This window comes from Abramis brama (genome assembly GCF_963993115.1).
Source record: "Abramis brama genome assembly, chromosome: 20".
NCBI lineage: Eukaryota > Metazoa > Chordata > Actinopteri > Cypriniformes > Leuciscidae > Abramis > Abramis brama.
Genome location: NC_139982.1, coordinates 8,544,879 through 8,563,141, shown reverse-complemented (window position 1 = coordinate 8,563,141; position 18,263 = coordinate 8,544,879). Strand labels below are relative to the sequence as shown.

Here is an 18,263-nt window from a genome sequence, read left to right as displayed (position 1 = left end):
GGTATAGGTGAATCTCAATGTGGAGGATATTACCTTATGACATGGTACATATTAATGGTGGTCCCCGAGAAAATGGCCGGAGTCTGGCCTTTAAAAGCAGCAGCCAGACTCCAGAACTTGTCGAACAACGTATTACAGCAGAGTCGTGAGCTATAATTATTTTGTATATTGTGGATACGTGTGAGTTTGTGTACATATTCGTCTAGTTTAATCTATTTGATTTTTTTTTTATTGATTTTTGTTGTTGTTTTGTTACTATGTTTTACGGGACTGTACACTTATATATATTCTTATATATATATTCACTTGTATATATATATATTCACTGCTGGATTATTGGACTTTCGGGCACTTGTAAATAAATACCACCATACTCTGAAGAGTGCTACGGGTTGAGCCATCATTTTTTATTTTATTTTTCCGGACTGTAACACGTCATAACTACTGCATCACAGATGCCATATCCGTAATTTATAGTAAAACATCTATCATTAATTCAACCTCAAACAGATTCATTAAAAGTAGTTATTACTCCACCTTGTGAGTGACATCATTAACCAACGTGGACTATAATTTGTGACAATACGGTTTCAGGAAACAGTTGTGACTAGCTACTTGATTTCTTCAATGATGCATCGTACTATGGTAGTTAAGCAGCAAGTTACATTGTTGTATGGGAAACACACCCCTGGTTAGCAAGTGCAATAATGTGTAATAGCTGGAAGTCAGTTGTAGTTGTTGTGTCTCTCTTTTTTTGTTTCTTCTTGTTTCTCTATCCTTCAGTTCCCTTTCAGTCGGGCACGTTCGACGTAGTCGACATGTCAACTGATTGGGATCCCGCTAGGGAATCTGTCATCTTCAAGTACTGTAAAAATGAGCCACATCCAGGAAGTGGATGCCACACCAGTCGTCTTTCGTTTCGGAGCCGATTGGTTTCATGTCGATGTCTCTGAAGAGTGTGTTGTATTACATCGAGCGAGTGTGTCGGTGCTTCTTCAGGAAGTCTCTTCCGGTGCTAGTGGTTTACAACACGTGTCAGTGGTGATCACGAGCTTTCTAAGCTCTCAACTGCTGTTTTAACAGCAAAGCAAATTTCTGTTTGTGTTTGTTTGTCTGATGGCTGGTTGAGGGCGAAGAGAGTGAGTGCTTCACTGGTACAGGCTGCACCATCCCTGTCAGTGTTGCCGCGATCATTCTACTGTGAGCTCCAGCACTGGTGAGAGTGTTTATTTCCTGAAAGAGCAACACGGGTGCGTTTGCGTCATTTTTAATATGTCATTCTGCCCGTGCGTTTCTGGATGCAGTTGTTTCACTGTCCCCCTGTGACGGTCACAATTGTTGTATCGCGTGTTTGGGCTCACAGCACGCTGAAGTAGCTTTTGTGGATAGTTTGTGTTCTCATTGCGGGAACATTACTGTCTCTGTGTTGAGATCAAGACTCGCCTTCGTCCGCGAAGGTGGAGTCCCCATTTCCACACCCTCCCCTCAGGTGCAGTGAGAGGTTACGTGGCTGTTACGCGGCACACCTGTGTCCGGCGGCCGCTGCATCTGGCTCGGGAGAGCCTCGTTTTCCCTTGCAGGTCTGTGAGTCCTCGTCTGTTCTTACAGACGGAGCTTATAGAGCTTGCGGGCAAGCTGCTTCTTCTCTGCATGCCATGGCGTTGTTACAGGTCTGTCAGGCCAAAACACTCATGACCATGCACAAGGCTAGTCTAGACCGTGCACTCATGAGTGAGCTCTGCACTGCAACCGACTTGGCTCTCAGAAGCACAAGCATTGCGGCTTGCGCGATCTGTCTAGCGATGTCCACCTTGGTGGTTCAGAAGCACCATATTTGGCTCAGTCTGGTTGACTTCTCTCTTGGCTCTCAACGAAGGCGGTCACATTTTCTTCCCCTCCTCCCCCTTACCTCCCCTGCTTTGCTCCTCTCGTCTTGTCTAGTCTACTGTCTTGTACTTTGAGAGACTCTCTCCGCACTGCTCTCCAATCAAGGTGTACTGATTATGTGATAATGTTGCTGAGGTGTTTTTTTCCTGTTCCCACACTGTACTCCTCACAGGAGCATAGTCTGGGGGTTGCCTTTTTATCTCCTCATCTCTCCTCATGTTATGCTGTATTTTTTTCCTCAATCCCCTGTCTTCCTGTCCTGTCTTCCCCCTTGTCATACTGTATGTATGTTTGTATGGACAGGTTGATGGTTAATTTCGCTGGTACTTGTGACTAAGTGACAATAAAGGCTACTACTATATGGCGGATGCGGACAAGGTTCGGTTCCTGGACTCCCCAATTTCCCAGGTTGGGTTGTTCGGCGACACGGTGGAGAACTGCACCCAAAAGTTCACTGTTGCTCAGGTGCAGATGGAGGCTGTCCGACACATCCTGCCCCGGCGGCCCGCTGTTGCCATCAACCCTCCACCGGTGGCAGCTCCTCCACCTGCACGTTGCCGAGGGTGCCCCTGCTGGACAACAGCCTTCACCCAGGCCTCAGTGGGCCTGCAGCCCATCCTGTATCAGATGCTGCCAACGACGCAGCGAGACTAAGCAAGACTAATCTTCCCTGATACAGGCCACCCAAAGATGGGGGGAGGAGTTCTTCAGATGGTTTCTGTTCCACCGCCGGCTCTCCGGAGTCCCGTGGTTCCCGAATTGTCAAAAGAACAAATTCCTCTCCTGGGTTCCAAGAGGGTCAGATTGATGGTGAGTGACCCTGTAAAGCCTTGCACCCATCGATCCTCTCTTGTGTCACCAGCCGGCAGACCGGTACAGTCCGAGAACCCGATTACGCATTCTCCTGTACCCAATGCCGACCAGTAGAGATAAGACAGTGTTGCATTTCTCAACTGCAAACTCTTCATATTAACCCTCTGGGGTCTGAGGGGTTTTCTGGCCCTGGAGGTGTTCTGACATGCTCTGACATTTGTGCTTATTTCTGTTACTTGTGACATTGTCATGGCTAAAGTCTTATTACACTGTATTCAGCACAAACTCTGCTACAATAATATATCAGCAGCATGTGTGTAAAAGTTTGTAGTTTTGAGATAATGACATTTATGCGTGGTTTGTGAAAATACAACAAAAAAAAATTGTCACTGAAATAAGGCCATGAAACCCATACTGATTATTTCTTCACAAGACTTTTGAAAATTGTATCACGTAGCCTAGAATATTTGCTCCAAAACTATGTGAAAATCACCCTGACTGCTCATTCAGATAAGACAATATATTGATATATTATGTTTATATATGTTTTGAGTGAGAAAGCTTTATGCGGGAGGTCATTAATATGTATGTCTTTCACACCTGAGAAAGACAAAGACACTCCCCTAACGGCCCTATTAGGAGCTATCAGACCCTGTCATTCTGAGCAACCTTGCACAAAGAATGAGGAGATTTAAAAAAGAATGGCTGTTTGATTGTTTGGATTTATTTACAACACGACATAATCCAAAGATACACAACACATGACAAAAGAGCACATTGAAAACAATGATCCAAAGACAGAGACCTTTGTGCCATTCCTAAAAAACATTGTACATACCTTTCATTTCCAAGGTGTTTGATTTTCACTTAACCATGTTCATGTACAGAGACTCGTGTGAATGTTGAAGTCAGCAGGACTCAGTGGCATCTGGGCCCTAAAAAAAAAAAAAAAAAAGTGAACATACTGGTATCAAGAGAAACTATAAGCCACGATTTTGGGAATGCATTTTAGATTTTTCTGGTTAAAATTGCTTTTCAAAATTCACAGAATACACACACACACACACACACACAAATGTTTCCAACAATATATAATATAATGAACACCAGGTTTGTTGTGCCTTGTAGGCATAGGCTACGCGCAGTGCTGCATAAAATAATAATAACAATAACCTATAGCAGCCTATAAATCTTCCAACAGATTTCAGTAACAACTACACTAGAGAAAAATATATTGATTATCATATGTTACTTCAAATGTTTCCATTCGTTATGATGATATGAAATGAGATAATAGTAAAAACATAAAGCCTAATGTTTGGTGCGTTTTACTTTTCAAACGCGATCGCAATCCAAAATATGAAACATTCAAACGCACAGCATGCTCCAAAATATGAAACATTCAAATGCACAGCATGCTCCAAAAAATGAAACATTATGGTTACCATATTATACATATCTACGTTTGAGCAGATATCCACAAACACAGTAACAGTAAACACGGGTCTAAATATTATAATATTCACCATATATCTAGCAACAGTTCAACTGCAATGTGAAGTTTATGCAACAATAACAAACTAATAAGTAAGAATTTCTTACCTTACATCTTTCTTGTCTTCAAATCGCGTTCTTCTTCTTCTGAGGTAAATCCAATGTAAGCTCACGGCGCGTCTTTCAAAACTCGACGAAAAGCAGAGACTTGTGAAGTTTTTTGGTGTTTTGTTTTTGAGGTAATGTTTGCGTTCCATGTGGAGATTTGCATGTGAATCTCTTTTGCGCGAGTGGGCGTGGTCAAAATAAATATAATGAGCAAGCGTTTGAGATACTGGACATCTTGTTGGTTTTATACAAATTACTTAAACAGAGAATATTTGTTTTCAGTTTGAATCCGATCATTTAAAAGTACACACTTAAATGTTTATAAAGGTATATGGCTCATAAATGTGTGACAAGTATTCGCTGAGTTTTGTTTCAGTTTATAGACGTGCTCAAGAAAAAAAAGTTCACCGCGACGGAGAGGCAGAACGCACACCCTGTTTTATTTTCTTTATTTTACAAAAGCACAATGTTTTGATTTGATTGTAAGTGGACACATACAAAAGTAGACATCTCACAGATTCTTTTTTTATATTTCTTTTTTCTGTATGACCATAAATGACAGAGAAATTTAAGTTTAAAGTGCTACAATGTGAAGAAAATCCAGCAAAACGCGCCGGCGCGTTTGCCGACCTCAGAAGGTTAAAGCAAGAGTTTATTTAAAGTTTGTAATTATAGTGGTTTTACTCAATATAGTGATGTGTCAGCTATATAAAGAATTTGAGTGCTGTGTGATTTATTTGTGTATTAAGAAATATCCTTGTTTTAGTGGATTGTTTTTTATAAACTTAATTGAATTGAGGTAATCTTGTGTCCTCAAATTAATTGAGTTAGCTGAACCTTTTCTTTTTTTCTTTCTTAAACAGTTTTACAGTGCCGTCTCACCACACTCCTTTGGGAAATGAGAATAGGAGAAGAGTAAAATGAGTCTCCATAATGAGAGAGAAGATGAGGACACTGCCTCTAAAATGAGTTTTTCATCTCCTGGATCAAGCTGTGTGTCTATGAAGAGTGATCAATCCACTAGGAATCTACCCCCTGGATCCAGTGATGGAACAGTGACCTCTGACCCCAGGTAAGACACATACTATTTTAGCATTGACAGATGCTTTTATTCAAAGTGATATACAGTGCATTCCAGAAGTCTGCAGTTGGTGAGAGGTGGATCCACTGAATCCAGTGATTCCATCACAGAGAAGCACAAAATCACATTCCTTAACTTTAACTGTCACTGTTCTTCACTGGTGGAACAATCTTCCTAATTTTGCAAAACAGTCAAGTCCCTTGCAATTTTCAAGAAGTGTCTAAAGAACTCTCTTTGACCACTTGACTAATTCATGTTAACCCTCTGGTGTCTGAGGTGTTTTCTGGGCCCTGGAGGTGTTCTGACATGCCCTGAAGTTTGTGCTTATTTCTGTTACTTGTAACATTTTCATGGCTAGAGTCTGAAAGTCTGACACTGTATTCAGCACAAACTCTGCTACAATAATATATCAGCAGCATGTATGTAAAAGTTTGTAGTTTTGAGAAAATTACTTTTATGGGTGATGTGATTTTTTTTTTAAGTCACTGAAATAAGGATTAAAAAACCCATACTCATTATTTGTTCACAAGACATTTCAAAACTGAATCATGTAGATTAGAATATTTGCTTCAAAACTATGTGAAAATTATCCTGCCCACTCATTCACATAAACCAATATATTGATTTAAAATTTGTAAGACATGTTGTATGTAAGAAAGCTGTATGCGGGGAGGGCATGAATCATCTGAATATTTCTGTTTCACACCTTGGAAGACACAGACCCTTCCCTAATGGACCTATCAGGTGGGACTGTGGGGGAACTTGAACAAAAAATGTGGAGAGATTAAAAGAATGAAATAATGACTTTTTGATTGTTTGCATTTATTTGCACAACATAATCCAAAGATACATAACTAAGGACAAAAAAAAATCACATTATTTAACACACATACACTGATCTAAAGACAGAGACTTGAACAGTCACACACCTTTGTTCCATTCCTAAAACAGATTCTTTTCAACATGTCATTTCCAAGGTGTTTGCTTATTTATTTTACCATGTTCATGTACAAAGACTTGTGTGAATGTTTAAGTCAGCAGGACTCATCAGTGGCATCTGGTCCCTGTAAAAAAAAAAATTACACAAAAAACAACAACTGTGAACATAATCATATGCAGGAGCAACTAGGTCTGCACAATTTGAGGATGACAATCTAATTGTGATTTAGATTTGCGATTTAAATTCACAACTAGGGTTGGGTATTGGTTGGGTTTTATCCGATACCAGTACCTACTCGGTATTTTTCAAACGGTTCCGGTGCTTAAACGGTTCTTGAAACGGTACTTAAGAAAACTAAACCACACACTTTATCAAAAAAAATAATACCTATGTATGTGTGTGTGTGTGTGTGTGTGTGTGTGTGTGTGTGTGTGTGTGTGTGTGATTTTCTGAAAAAGATTTTCTGATTTCTGATTTAATGAAAAATTGTGCCGTTTAAAAGGCTACTGATTTAGCCGAAAACACTTAAGTTAAGATAAAAATGTTGTCTTCTCATATTATGACTTTTACAAAACAAAGAAATATCTAACACTTAGCAGAAATATTTAACACACACAGTATAGCCTCATATACTTGATATTGATATACTTCATACTTGATATGCAAGATTTGCAGTTGGCATTAAAATACTAGACTAACCCGAAGAGGAACACTGGCAGCTGAACTTGAACTTTACTCAAGCGTGTCAGAGGTTTTGGGTTCTAATCCGCATTCGTAGTTTTTTTATTTTTTTATTTTTTTATACCGATTATGCTCATCAGTGGTTGTATATCAAGCAGGGACACTTTGTTTCCATTATATTTTGTGAGACTTATATATATTTTTATATTTATATTTTTCAAACTTCATTCACGCACATATGAAACCCTTGCATACATATAGCCTACTATGTATAGGTATCACACATACATGTATACTGCTGAATGCTCAAACTAATAGGCTACATATGAAATGCACAACGTCACATCTAAAGTCGCTCACGCACACACACGCAAACTCTACTACACACACGAGACGCGCAGAACTCTCCGCGCACATACTCATCTGAGACGCGAGCACACACACACAAACTCTCCGCGCACATAATCATAGACGGCGCCTCATAAATAGATCGATCTCCGCAACGTATTGAAGCCTATTTTTTACAGTCTATGATTGAAGCGCGCGTCCGAGTGCAGTGCGGTGTGCGCGAGCCACAAGAGAAAACACTGTATCCGCGCCACTGATCGCAGCGGCAACGAGCACTTTGATCACTTGATTTAAAAAAAACACATTTCTGCGCTAGATTGTCTCTTATTTAACAAACAAACTAAATGAATGCTCTGCTGGTTAACCGGAGATGTTTTATTATTGGATCATTCGTGCCGCGAGATGTTTTATAGGGGGCGGTAAAAAAAACGTCAGGCACCGAAATCAGGCACCGAAAGTTTCGTTTTTATTCGGTCTCGTTACTACCGTTTACGTCGGAACCGGTTCCCTATTGGAACCGGGTTTCGGTACCCAACCCTATTCACAACAAACATATATAAAGAACACCAGGTTTGTTGTGCCTTGTTATTAAATAATAATAACAATAATTTAGCTTTAGAACTGCAGTTGGCTTATAACTATAAATCATTAGAAAGGAACACTTCAGTACACTACACAAGAGAAAAATATATGGATTATCATATGGTACTTCAAATGTTAATGAAATGAGATTGAAGTAAAAACATGTAGTCTAATGTTTGGTGCGTTTTGCTTTTCAAACTCACAGTGTGAGTGAACCAATCTCACAGCAATTCCAGAGACTGTTTACTGAAGCAATCGAGCCACTCCTCACTATGAAACATTATTGTTTCTTCATTATTCCTGTGATGATGATTCTGGGGTTTATTTGGATTGATTAATTGATCAAGATTTTGGATGCTTTTCGGCTACCGGCTACAGGCACGATCAGCTCAACGTAAGCGTGCAGTGCTTTTAATGAACATTGTTATATAGCCGTAGCTGTGTGCATACCGGGATTTACTTTTCTACTCACTCTATCTGAGTTGTGTGATCCCTTTCCTGGATTGGCGCAGAGCAAAACAACTTAGATATAAACTTCCTCGCGGTGGAGGAATGGAAATCTGACTCCAGACGTGGTCTTCGTGGGACCAGGGATAGTACCATCTGGGAATAAGCATTGTTGTTTCACCTTCTCTGGGTTGGATGTAACTTTGGAACGCATTGTTTATCCATGGAAATTATTTTATTCAGCTTCACGTCCTGCATCACAGCACTGCGTCACGGAAGGACGCTGTGGAGGGGGTGGAGCTGGTGGTGTAGTCACTCTACTCGAAAAAGAGGATCTTTAGTTTTTAATGGATATTGATTAAAATCCTTGAAGTAAAATGGATTTAAAGCCGCGGATGTTTCTTGCTGCGCTGTATTTGATAGCGCTGTGTGCCTCAACTGGTATCTCCCCTCATTGCCATGGAAACGCGTTGCTCTCATTTCCGGATTGTTTACTCCGGGGGAGGAGCGAAACAAGCCATCAGCTGGCTGCGGTCATTCAACCCCAGCCTTTGCTCTTCACCTCTGGCACATTAGAAGTGCAGCGTTTAAGCGGTCTTATGGCTCTGCAAAACCATCTGGGGTCTCAAGGAGCAGCCCTTTTAAACTTGGCAGTCATCCACAACCCCCATCATTGTAAACTGCCTAAACAGAGACTTTTGCTTATATTGCTGCTTTTAATTTCTGGGAATGTCCACCCAAATCCAGGCCCAGAGCAAAATATGTCATATGACACCCCTGAAAGCTTTAAATGCAGAAAGGGCCTGGGATTTTGTCATTTGAATGTTCGTAGTCTGGTTGGCAAAATAGATATGGTTCGTATCTGGGCACTTTCGACCAATGCCGATGTTTTTGTTTTAAGTGAAATTTGGCTCAACAAATCTATTTCTGATAAGGATGTGACTGTAGGTGGGTGCAACTTATTCAGAACAGACCGACCTAAAAAGGGTGGAGGTGTTGCAATATATGTGAAAAAGTCATTTCTTGTGAATGTAATTGTCTCAAAGTCAATAAGCAGACAATTTGAATTGTTGGCTCTTGACTTAGAAGTTTCTAAGAGTCTTCACATCACAGTTGTTGGTTGTTATAGACTCCCCTTAGCTGACAGTAGCACTCTTTCTTCTTTGAGGGAGTTTTTAACAAGTCTAAATTATAATGAAATTGTCTTTTTAGGAGATCTTAATTGGAACTGACTTTTGCCAATGTCTGATCATTTTAAATCATTTTGTGATTCTTATAATCTCTTTCAGATTGTGAATAGCCCCACCGGACCAAACCTAAAACATCCAGAAAAATCATCATTAATTGATCTTATTCTTACAAATGTCCCTCACAAATACTCCTGTGCCTCTGTTTTTGCAAATGATATAAGCGATCATTGTCTTATAGCATCTGTAAGGAACACAAAAATTCTTAAAACAAGGCCGCGCATAATCTTTAAGAGGGCAATGAAGCAGTTCTCAGTGCAGGTCTTTTTACATGATCTGTATGATTTTGATTGGGGAAGAATTAGCCTTATTGATGATGTTGAAAATGCTTGGACATTTTTTTATGATGGTTTCACAGGCCTGGTAAATAAGCATGCCCCACTCAAAAGACATAGGGCCCTATCTTGCACCCAGCGCAATTGACTTTGTACACCGACGCATGTATCATTCCTATTTTGCACCCGCGCACAGCGGACTTTTCCCTCCACAGACACATGTCGGTTAACTAAGAAATACACTTGCGCTCCCCGGGGCGGTTCAGCGCAAAGAGGAGGCGTGTTCCGGCGCAAACGTTCCCTCAGGCTATTTTGCAGGTTTAGAAAACAATTCCGCCACTGACCGAAAAAAACGAGTTTAAAGTCAGTGGCGTGTTGCGCATGTTATTCATATGCTATTTTAAGGGCGCATGCTTGGCCATAATCAATGTAGCGTGTGCACAACGCGCATACACTTTGATTCTCTCATCTACACACAGACGCAGCAGTTTTCATTTTTGCAAATCATAGCCTACATTATTACGATAGATAGATAGATAGATAGATAGATAGATAGATAGATAGATAGATAGATAGATAGACAGTTTATTATAAAAGCATACATCTAGCTTACACATTTACCCAAATTATCATACGCCTGTTTAACCAAAGTTAATTTGGGTGTGTTTCTCCATCCTCAACGTCACTGACGAGAACGTTGATCTCCTCGGCTGTGAACCGCTCCTGGCATGCGCCTGGCAAATCCGCCATTATAAAAGGAATCCGCTATAGAACAAGCGCGCCTGCTCTTAAAGGGAATGCGAGATGTCGCTCTGATTGGTTTATTTCATGTTACGCCCAAACCACACCTATGAATAATGAAGCTACTTCAGACCAACCCATTTTAGATTTGCGTCGGGCGCAAGAGTCATTTATCCCGCAGGTATAATAGCAACAGCGCCCAAGACCCGCTCACAAAGTTACTTGCGTTTCAGATCGTTAAAATAGGGCCCATAGAGTGAAAGGGCGAAATAATGTTTGGTTTAGCAATGAATTGTCTGACCTGAATTGTCTAGAGAGAAATCAAGCCTGGGCTCAAGCTAGAAAGTCAAAGCTCGAGTCTGACTGGTTGAAATTTCGCGAGTTTACGTAATTTATGTACTGTAAAAATACGTAATGCCAAATCCGCTTATTTCCTTTCTGAAACATCGAAAAATTGATATAACCCTCTTAAGTTCTGGAAAACAATAAAAATTTTAACGGAAGCAAAAACAGATACAGAAGTACCATCTTGTATTGTTGTTGATGACAAAAAAAATCATCGACAAAAACTAAATTTTGAATAGTTTCAATCATTTCATTTCTGCTTGTTCCCTTTATGAAACACTACATAATTCAATTTCCAGTTCTTCCACTGCATGTCCTGTTGATCAGTTACTGTCAGCTCAACCATTTCATTTCAAGACAGTAACCGTACCAAAAGTGAGGAAGGCCTTGAAGGATCTAGATAAAAAAAAATCATCAGGTCCAGATAAATTGGAACCGTATTTTCTAAAAATAGCTGCAGATTTGATAGCAAATCCAGTTACATATTTATTTAACCTTTCTTTAGCCACAAATCAAGTACCAGCCATCTGGAAATCTGCCAATGTTCTCCCCCTTCACAAAGGTGGTGATCCTGCAAATATAAATAACTATAGGCCTATTTCTAAATTGTCAGTATTAGCCAAATTAATGGAATCACTTATCAGCATTCAATTGAAAGACTATCTAATTAATAACAATATTCTGAATGAATTTCAATCTGGTTTTAGGAAACAACATAGTACAATAACAGCTGTTTCAAAAGTTGTCAATGACCTGGTCAAAATCTTGGACAATAAACAGCACTGTGCAGCACTGTTTATTGATTTGTCAAAAGCTTTTGATACAGTGGACCATAAAATACTCCTTCAAAGACTCACCTCTATTGGACTTTCAGAACAAGCAGTGGGATGGTTCAACAGTTACCTATTAGGGAGAATACAATGTGTGCAAGTAGATGGCCTCACTTCTGCCTCCCTAAATATTACAAAAGGGGTGCCTCAAGGCTCAATCTTTGGGCCTCTTCTTTTTATCATTTATACAAACAACCTCTGCAATAATATAAATAATACAAACTATCATTACTATGCTGATGATACTGTTCTCTATTGTTCTGGGTCCACATTAGATCAAGCAATCACAAATTTACAATCCGCTTTTAACATCTTGCAACATAATTTGGCTACTTTAAAATTGGATCTAAACTCTAAAAAAAACTAAAGTCATGACTTTCACTCGGGGAAAATCAACTAAAAACAATGTCACCACCATTTGTACACTTTCTGGTACAGAAATCGAAGAAGTGTCACATTACAAATACTTTGGCATTACCATTGATCAATCACTGTCTTTTACATTGCATGTCCAAGATTTGGTTAAAAAACTGAAATTGAAGTTAGGTTTTTTCGTTAGAATCAAGTCTTGTTTATCTTTTGAAGCAAAAAAACAACTTGTAAAAGCAACATTCTTGTCTGTCTTGGACTATGGTGATATTTTATATATGCATTCAACCTCCCATGTGTCTCCATGCTTTGGACACGATGTTTCATGGAGCCTTAAGATTCATCACAAACTTAAAATCTCTCACTCATCACTGTTTGCTGCATTCTCGGGTCGAGTGGTTCTCTCTCTCCATTCGGCGTTGGATGCACTGGCATCTTTTTATTTATAAAGCAGTATTAGGACTTCTTCCTCCTTATCTGAACACTTACATCCTCCTGAGGTCTGCAGGGACATATTACCTGCGTTTACAGGATCTGTTTTTATTGACAGTCCCTAAAGCCTGCACTGACTTTGGCAAAAAGCACCATTTTGCAGCACCATCTGCATGGAATCAGCTTCAAAATGAACTACAGTTGAAGGAGTTGGTCTCACTTTATTCTTTTAAAGGCTTTTTAAAGGACCTTGCAGAAAGGCAGTCTGTCTGTCACTGTTTTTAAATTGATTTAGGACCCGGTTTTTATGATGATATTGTTGTTTGAATATGATGAGTGAAAGCGTGTTTATGTATTTGCCAGTAAGTGTCTCTGTATCTAGTGAAACCGCGCTGCTGCCACTTGCCAGGACACTCTTGTAAAAGAGATTTTTAATCTCAAGGAGTTGTTTATCCTGGTTAAATAAAGGTTTGAATGACTTAAAACAATTGTTATTACATTATAAACATCTACGTTTGAGCAGATATGCACTAACACAGTTTTTCATAGTAAACATTGGTCAAAACATTAATTATAATATTCATCATGTTAGTGTAAACACTCATACTAGCCTACTTTTACATCATGCTGTATTTTATATTATAGAGCATAAAAACATCCTTGTGTCGTACATGTATATTTATTTAGCATTTAAAGGTTGCCTACCTGTCTATAATTCATGTTTCCTTCCATTTCATACATTTTAGTCTGGCACCAGTTTAACTAGTACAATGTGAAGTTTATGCAACAATAACACGCTAACTAATATAAATGAGAATGCATTTCTTGCCTTAAAAATCGTTTTTTAATCTTCAAATCACATTCTTTTTTCTGAGGTAAATCCAAGGTAAACTCTCAGCGTGTCTTCCAAACTCTATGAAAAGCTGAGGAATGATGAAGTTTTCTCCTTTGCTTTGAGGTGATGGGGGCGTTTACAGGTTTGTGTTCCTTCACATGGACGATTAGCATGTGAATCACTTGTGCATGTGTGGGTGTGGTCATATTATGACCACCCACCTCCTCTTTAACTGCTGATGATTTTGTTAACTTCTTCACCAATAAAATAACAACTATCAGCAGTCAGTTCTCAGCTCCACACACACAGGAACCCAGACCTTTTCCCTACAGCATTCAAGCAGGCTCGGGTAACTCCGCTGCTTAAAAAAACAACATTGAACACATCACTTGTAGAGAGTTACAGACCTGTCTCTCTCCTACCATTCATTGCGAAAACACTTGAACGAGTTGCTTTCAACCAAGTAACATCCTTCCTGTCTCTGAACAACCAGTTAGATGTCAACCAATCTGGCTTCAAGAAAGGGCATTCAACCGAGACCACATTACTGTCGGTCACAGAATCCCTACAGATCACAAAAGCTGCTTCCAAATCTTCAGTTCTCATTCTCCTGGATCTGTCTGCTGCCTTCGACACTGTGAATCATCAGATCCTTATGTCCACCTTCGCATCTCTGGGCATCACAGGTACTCCTCTCCACTGGTTTGAGTCTCACAAGTAGGTCCTTCAGGGTCGCATGGAGAGGCGAGGTATCCAAAGCACATCAACTGACCACAGGGGTTCCTCAGGGTTCAGTGCTGGGACCCCTCCTCTTCTCCATCTACACTACATCACTTGGGACACATCATACAGGCACATGGTTTCTCCTACCATTGGTACCCATACACAAAATAAATATATTTTCTGGATATGTTTTGGAATATATGCACATATTTGAAATTGGCCCAATAAATATATTTCATACTTATATTTCATATATTTTTGTTATATTTCAGAATATATTTCAATGTATTTTTTTCTGTACGGGTCCCCAAAAGTGTCAAAAATATATGTGGCATATATTCCAAATACATTGAAATATATTCTGAAATATAACAAAAATATATGAAATATAAGTATGAAATATATTTATTGGGCCAATTTCAAATATGTGCATATATTCCAAAACATATCCAGAAAATATATTTCAAATACAATTCTTTTGTGTATGGGTATGCTGATGACACACAGCTCTTCCTCTCATTTCAACCAGATGATCCCACAGTAGCTGCACGGATCTCAAGCTGTCTGGCGGACATGTCGGCATGGATGAACCCACACTGAGAACCCAACAGAACAGTTAACATGAACCGTGATGTAGCCAGAAGCCGCTTATCTGGTGGCTCTCATTGCCACGAGGATGACTTTTTTAATACTTTGGATGATTTTAAAGCAATTACTTGTGGCTTCTGCCAAATGAGCAAAGTTTTTAATCATATTGAACATAGCCCAATTGCTGTTGGGCAAACATTTATTTGTGAGAACTGCAAGCGCATTGCTGAACTACAAGAATTGGTAATCGGGCTACAGGAAAAGCTGCAAGAAAGAGACATTATAATTTCAAAACTTTGAGGACATCAGAAACAACTGATGATCCAAGATGGCAGCTAGTCTAAGTTTGTAGTTTTTTAAGTTGTACAAGTCATTTATATAGAAATTTCATCCTGAACTTTTAAGAAGATTGCGGACTACCATGAGTTTAAAATGACATTATACCTCTGCTCTGAGCTAACCTTGCTAACCTGAGCCTGATCCAACTGATTCCATTAGCCCAGGCTAATCAGAGCTAGGCTAACGGGCTTGAGCCTGCTACATTATCCTGGAGCTTGGGCTAACCAGCCTGAGCCTGCTACATCCTCCTGGAGCTTGGGCTAACCAGCCTGAGCTTGCTACATCCTCTTGGAGCTTGGGATAACCAGCCTGAGCCTGCTACATCCTCTTGGAGCTTGGGCTAACCAGCCTGAGCCTGCTACATCCTCTTGGAGCTTGGGCTAACCAGCCTGAGCCTGCTACATATTCCTGGAGCTAGGCTAGCGGGCCTGACCTGCTTCATTCTCCTGGAGCTTGGGCAAACCAGCCTGAGTCTCATCCATCATCCTGGAGGCTAGGCTAACGGGCCTGGCCTGCTACATTCTCCTGGAGCTTGGGCAAACCAGCCTGAGTCTCATCCATCATCCTGGAGGCTAGGCTAACGGACCTGGCCTGCTACATTCTCCTGGAGCTTGGGTTAGCAAGCCTAAGCCTGCAACATCATTTTGGAAGCTGGGCTATACTCTACAAGCTAAACTGGAACTGTTATTAGTCAACTTTACTATTAGTAAATTAATGACGATGGCATTTTTTTAAATTTTCTTATCCCAGTTGGTCACTTGGAACTTGAAACCGGGCACTGATCCTAGGGTGAGTTGTTTTAATAATATGGTGGGCATACAGGAAACCTACTATAGTGGCACAAAAACCAGTATTGACATGCACCAGGAACCATTACACTTTTGTTGGAACCTGGATTTCTGGATGGATCTGTATTGGGATTTGCCTAAACTGCAGAATTTTTTTTGCATTGTATAATTTGTCTTTCTCAATTAATGACAGGCATTGCCTGGTTTCAGCATATGATAGACCGGCTTCAAAATATACTGTGAAATGCAGATTGATTATTACTCTACTCCTACTTCTATTTGGAAATGTGCAGCCCAACCCTGGCCCCTGTTTGCAATGTGTCCTGACCCCTGCTGAATTTAAATCAATGCCTGGACTTAAATTTGTTCATCTTAATGTTCGCAGTTTACTACCCAAAATGGACATGGTTAGAATTTGGATTGAATCTACAGATGCAGACATAGCGATAATTTCGGAAACATGGTTGACGAAATCAATTACTAATGAAGATATAAATGTGCATTGGTACAATGTTTTTCGCAGTGACAGGCCGAAGAAAGGTGGTGGCGTAGCTATCTATGTTAAGTCAAGATTTGGTGCATCAGTTGTTCTGTCTGAGTCTTTTTGTAAGCAAATGGAGTTTTTGGCCTTAAATGTTGAAATATTTAAGTCCCTTTCAATAACTGTTGTGGGGTGTTACAGACCTCCATCGGCCTCCTGGGAGGCTTTATCATCTTTAAAGCTTCTTTTGTCCAGATTAAACTATAGGGAACTTTTATTGGCCGGGGACTTGAATTGGGACTGGCTAAACGTTGTTTCTGATGAATTTAAATATTTCTGTGATTCTATCAGTCTTAGCCAGTTGGTAAATGTACCTACAAGGCCTAATCTCAAAAATCCAGATAAATCTACTTTAATCGACTTGATTCTAACAAATGTCCCTCATAAATTTGTATCCATGGGTGTCTTTTGTAATGATCTGAGTGATCATTGTGTTGTTGCTACTTCGAGAGGCAGTAAAATACCCAAATGTAAATCGCGAATTATTAGAAAGAGGAATTTGAAAAACTTTAATGAACAAGCCTATCATCATGATCTATCCTTGATTAACTGGGGACAGCTAGGCCTGTTGCCTGACGTTGAGCTTGCCTGGACACTTTTTAAGGAGAATTTTGAGAAAATTGTAAATAAACATGCTCCGTGGACAAAGCGCATAGTGAAGGGATGGGAAAACCTCAATAATCCACAGAAATTTTGGAAAGTTATCAAGTCTCTTTCTGTGAATAAAAGTAATGAAGCCCTCTCAAAATTTGTCTTAAAAGACTCTCTCCCAGTCTACGACAGAGTTGATGTCTTAAATTGCTTTAATGAGCATTTTGTATCAGTTGGTTCTCTGTCCGAGTCGACAGGAGTAGTCGCTGTTACTCCATGCACAGACCCCCCAGTGTTTTCTGGAGAGCCTTTTAATTTTGTTTCTTTTACTGTGCAGCAGGTGCATGGAGCTCTTAAAGCGTTAGATCACAGAAAACCTCCTGGACCAGATTTAATAGAGCCTTACTTTTTGAAAAAGGCGGCTGATTTTGTTGCAGAGCCCCTTACTATTCTTTTTAATCTGTCAATTCAAAACAATGAAATACCATCAGTTTGGAAGTCAGCTTTTGTTACTCCCTTGTTTAAAGGAGGTGATCCAGCAGTTTTAACTAACTACCGGCCTATATCTAATTTGTGTGTTTTGTCAAAAATTTTAGAATCCCTGGTTTCAGACCAAATAAAATAGTTGTTATACTCAAATGAACTTCTTTCTAAACTGCAATCAGGCTTCAGGGAAAAGCACAGTACCATCACTGCTGTTACAAAAGTAATTAATGACATACTTGTAGCTTTTGATAGAAAGCAATTCTGTGCATCACTTTTTCTTGATCTGTCGAAAGCTTTTGATACAGTGGACCATGCTGTTCTAAAGCATAGGCTTCTTTGTCTGGGATTGTCTGATTGTGTAGATTCCTGGTTCATGAATTATCTGAGTGACAGGACTCAGTGCATTAAATGTGATGGTCTATGTTCTGCATTAGTGAAGGTCCACAAGGGGGTGCCACAGGGCTCAATATTAGGTCCTCTCTTGTTTATTATGTATATAAATGAATAAGGCCACAATGTGTCGGATGCTAATATGCATTTCTATGCTGATGACACGATTATTTATTGTTTTGGATCATCCCCAGCTAAAGCGGTTGAGTCTTTGCAGAAAGCTTTTGATGTATAAGCACGCTTATGCAGTTTAAGCTGGTTCTCAATGCTGATAAGACCAAACTGATGCTGTTTAGTAACTCTAAGAAGGTTTCTCAAGCTCCACCTTCTGTGTTCACTCTGACTGGAAGTGTCATAGAGGT

At 39.8% G+C, this 18,263-nt stretch overlaps 1 protein-coding gene and 1 long non-coding RNA gene across 2 annotated transcripts in view; both read left to right on the top strand.

Moving 5' to 3' along the window:
- The window catches only part of LOC311071495, a 165,838-nt gene that overhangs the window by 42,039 nt on the left and 105,536 nt on the right, over positions 1-18,263 (top strand). The window lies entirely within an intron of this gene.
- The window catches only part of LOC311071482 (uncharacterized protein), a 96,604-nt gene that overhangs the window by 14,741 nt on the left and 63,600 nt on the right, over positions 1-18,263 (top strand). The window contains exon 2 of the mRNA XM_084095877.1: positions 5,166-5,374. Within this exon, the coding sequence (XP_083952003.1) occupies positions 5,223-5,374 (152 nt within the window). The 5' untranslated portion in view covers positions 5,166-5,222. The remainder of the gene's footprint in view (positions 1-5,165; positions 5,375-18,263) is intronic.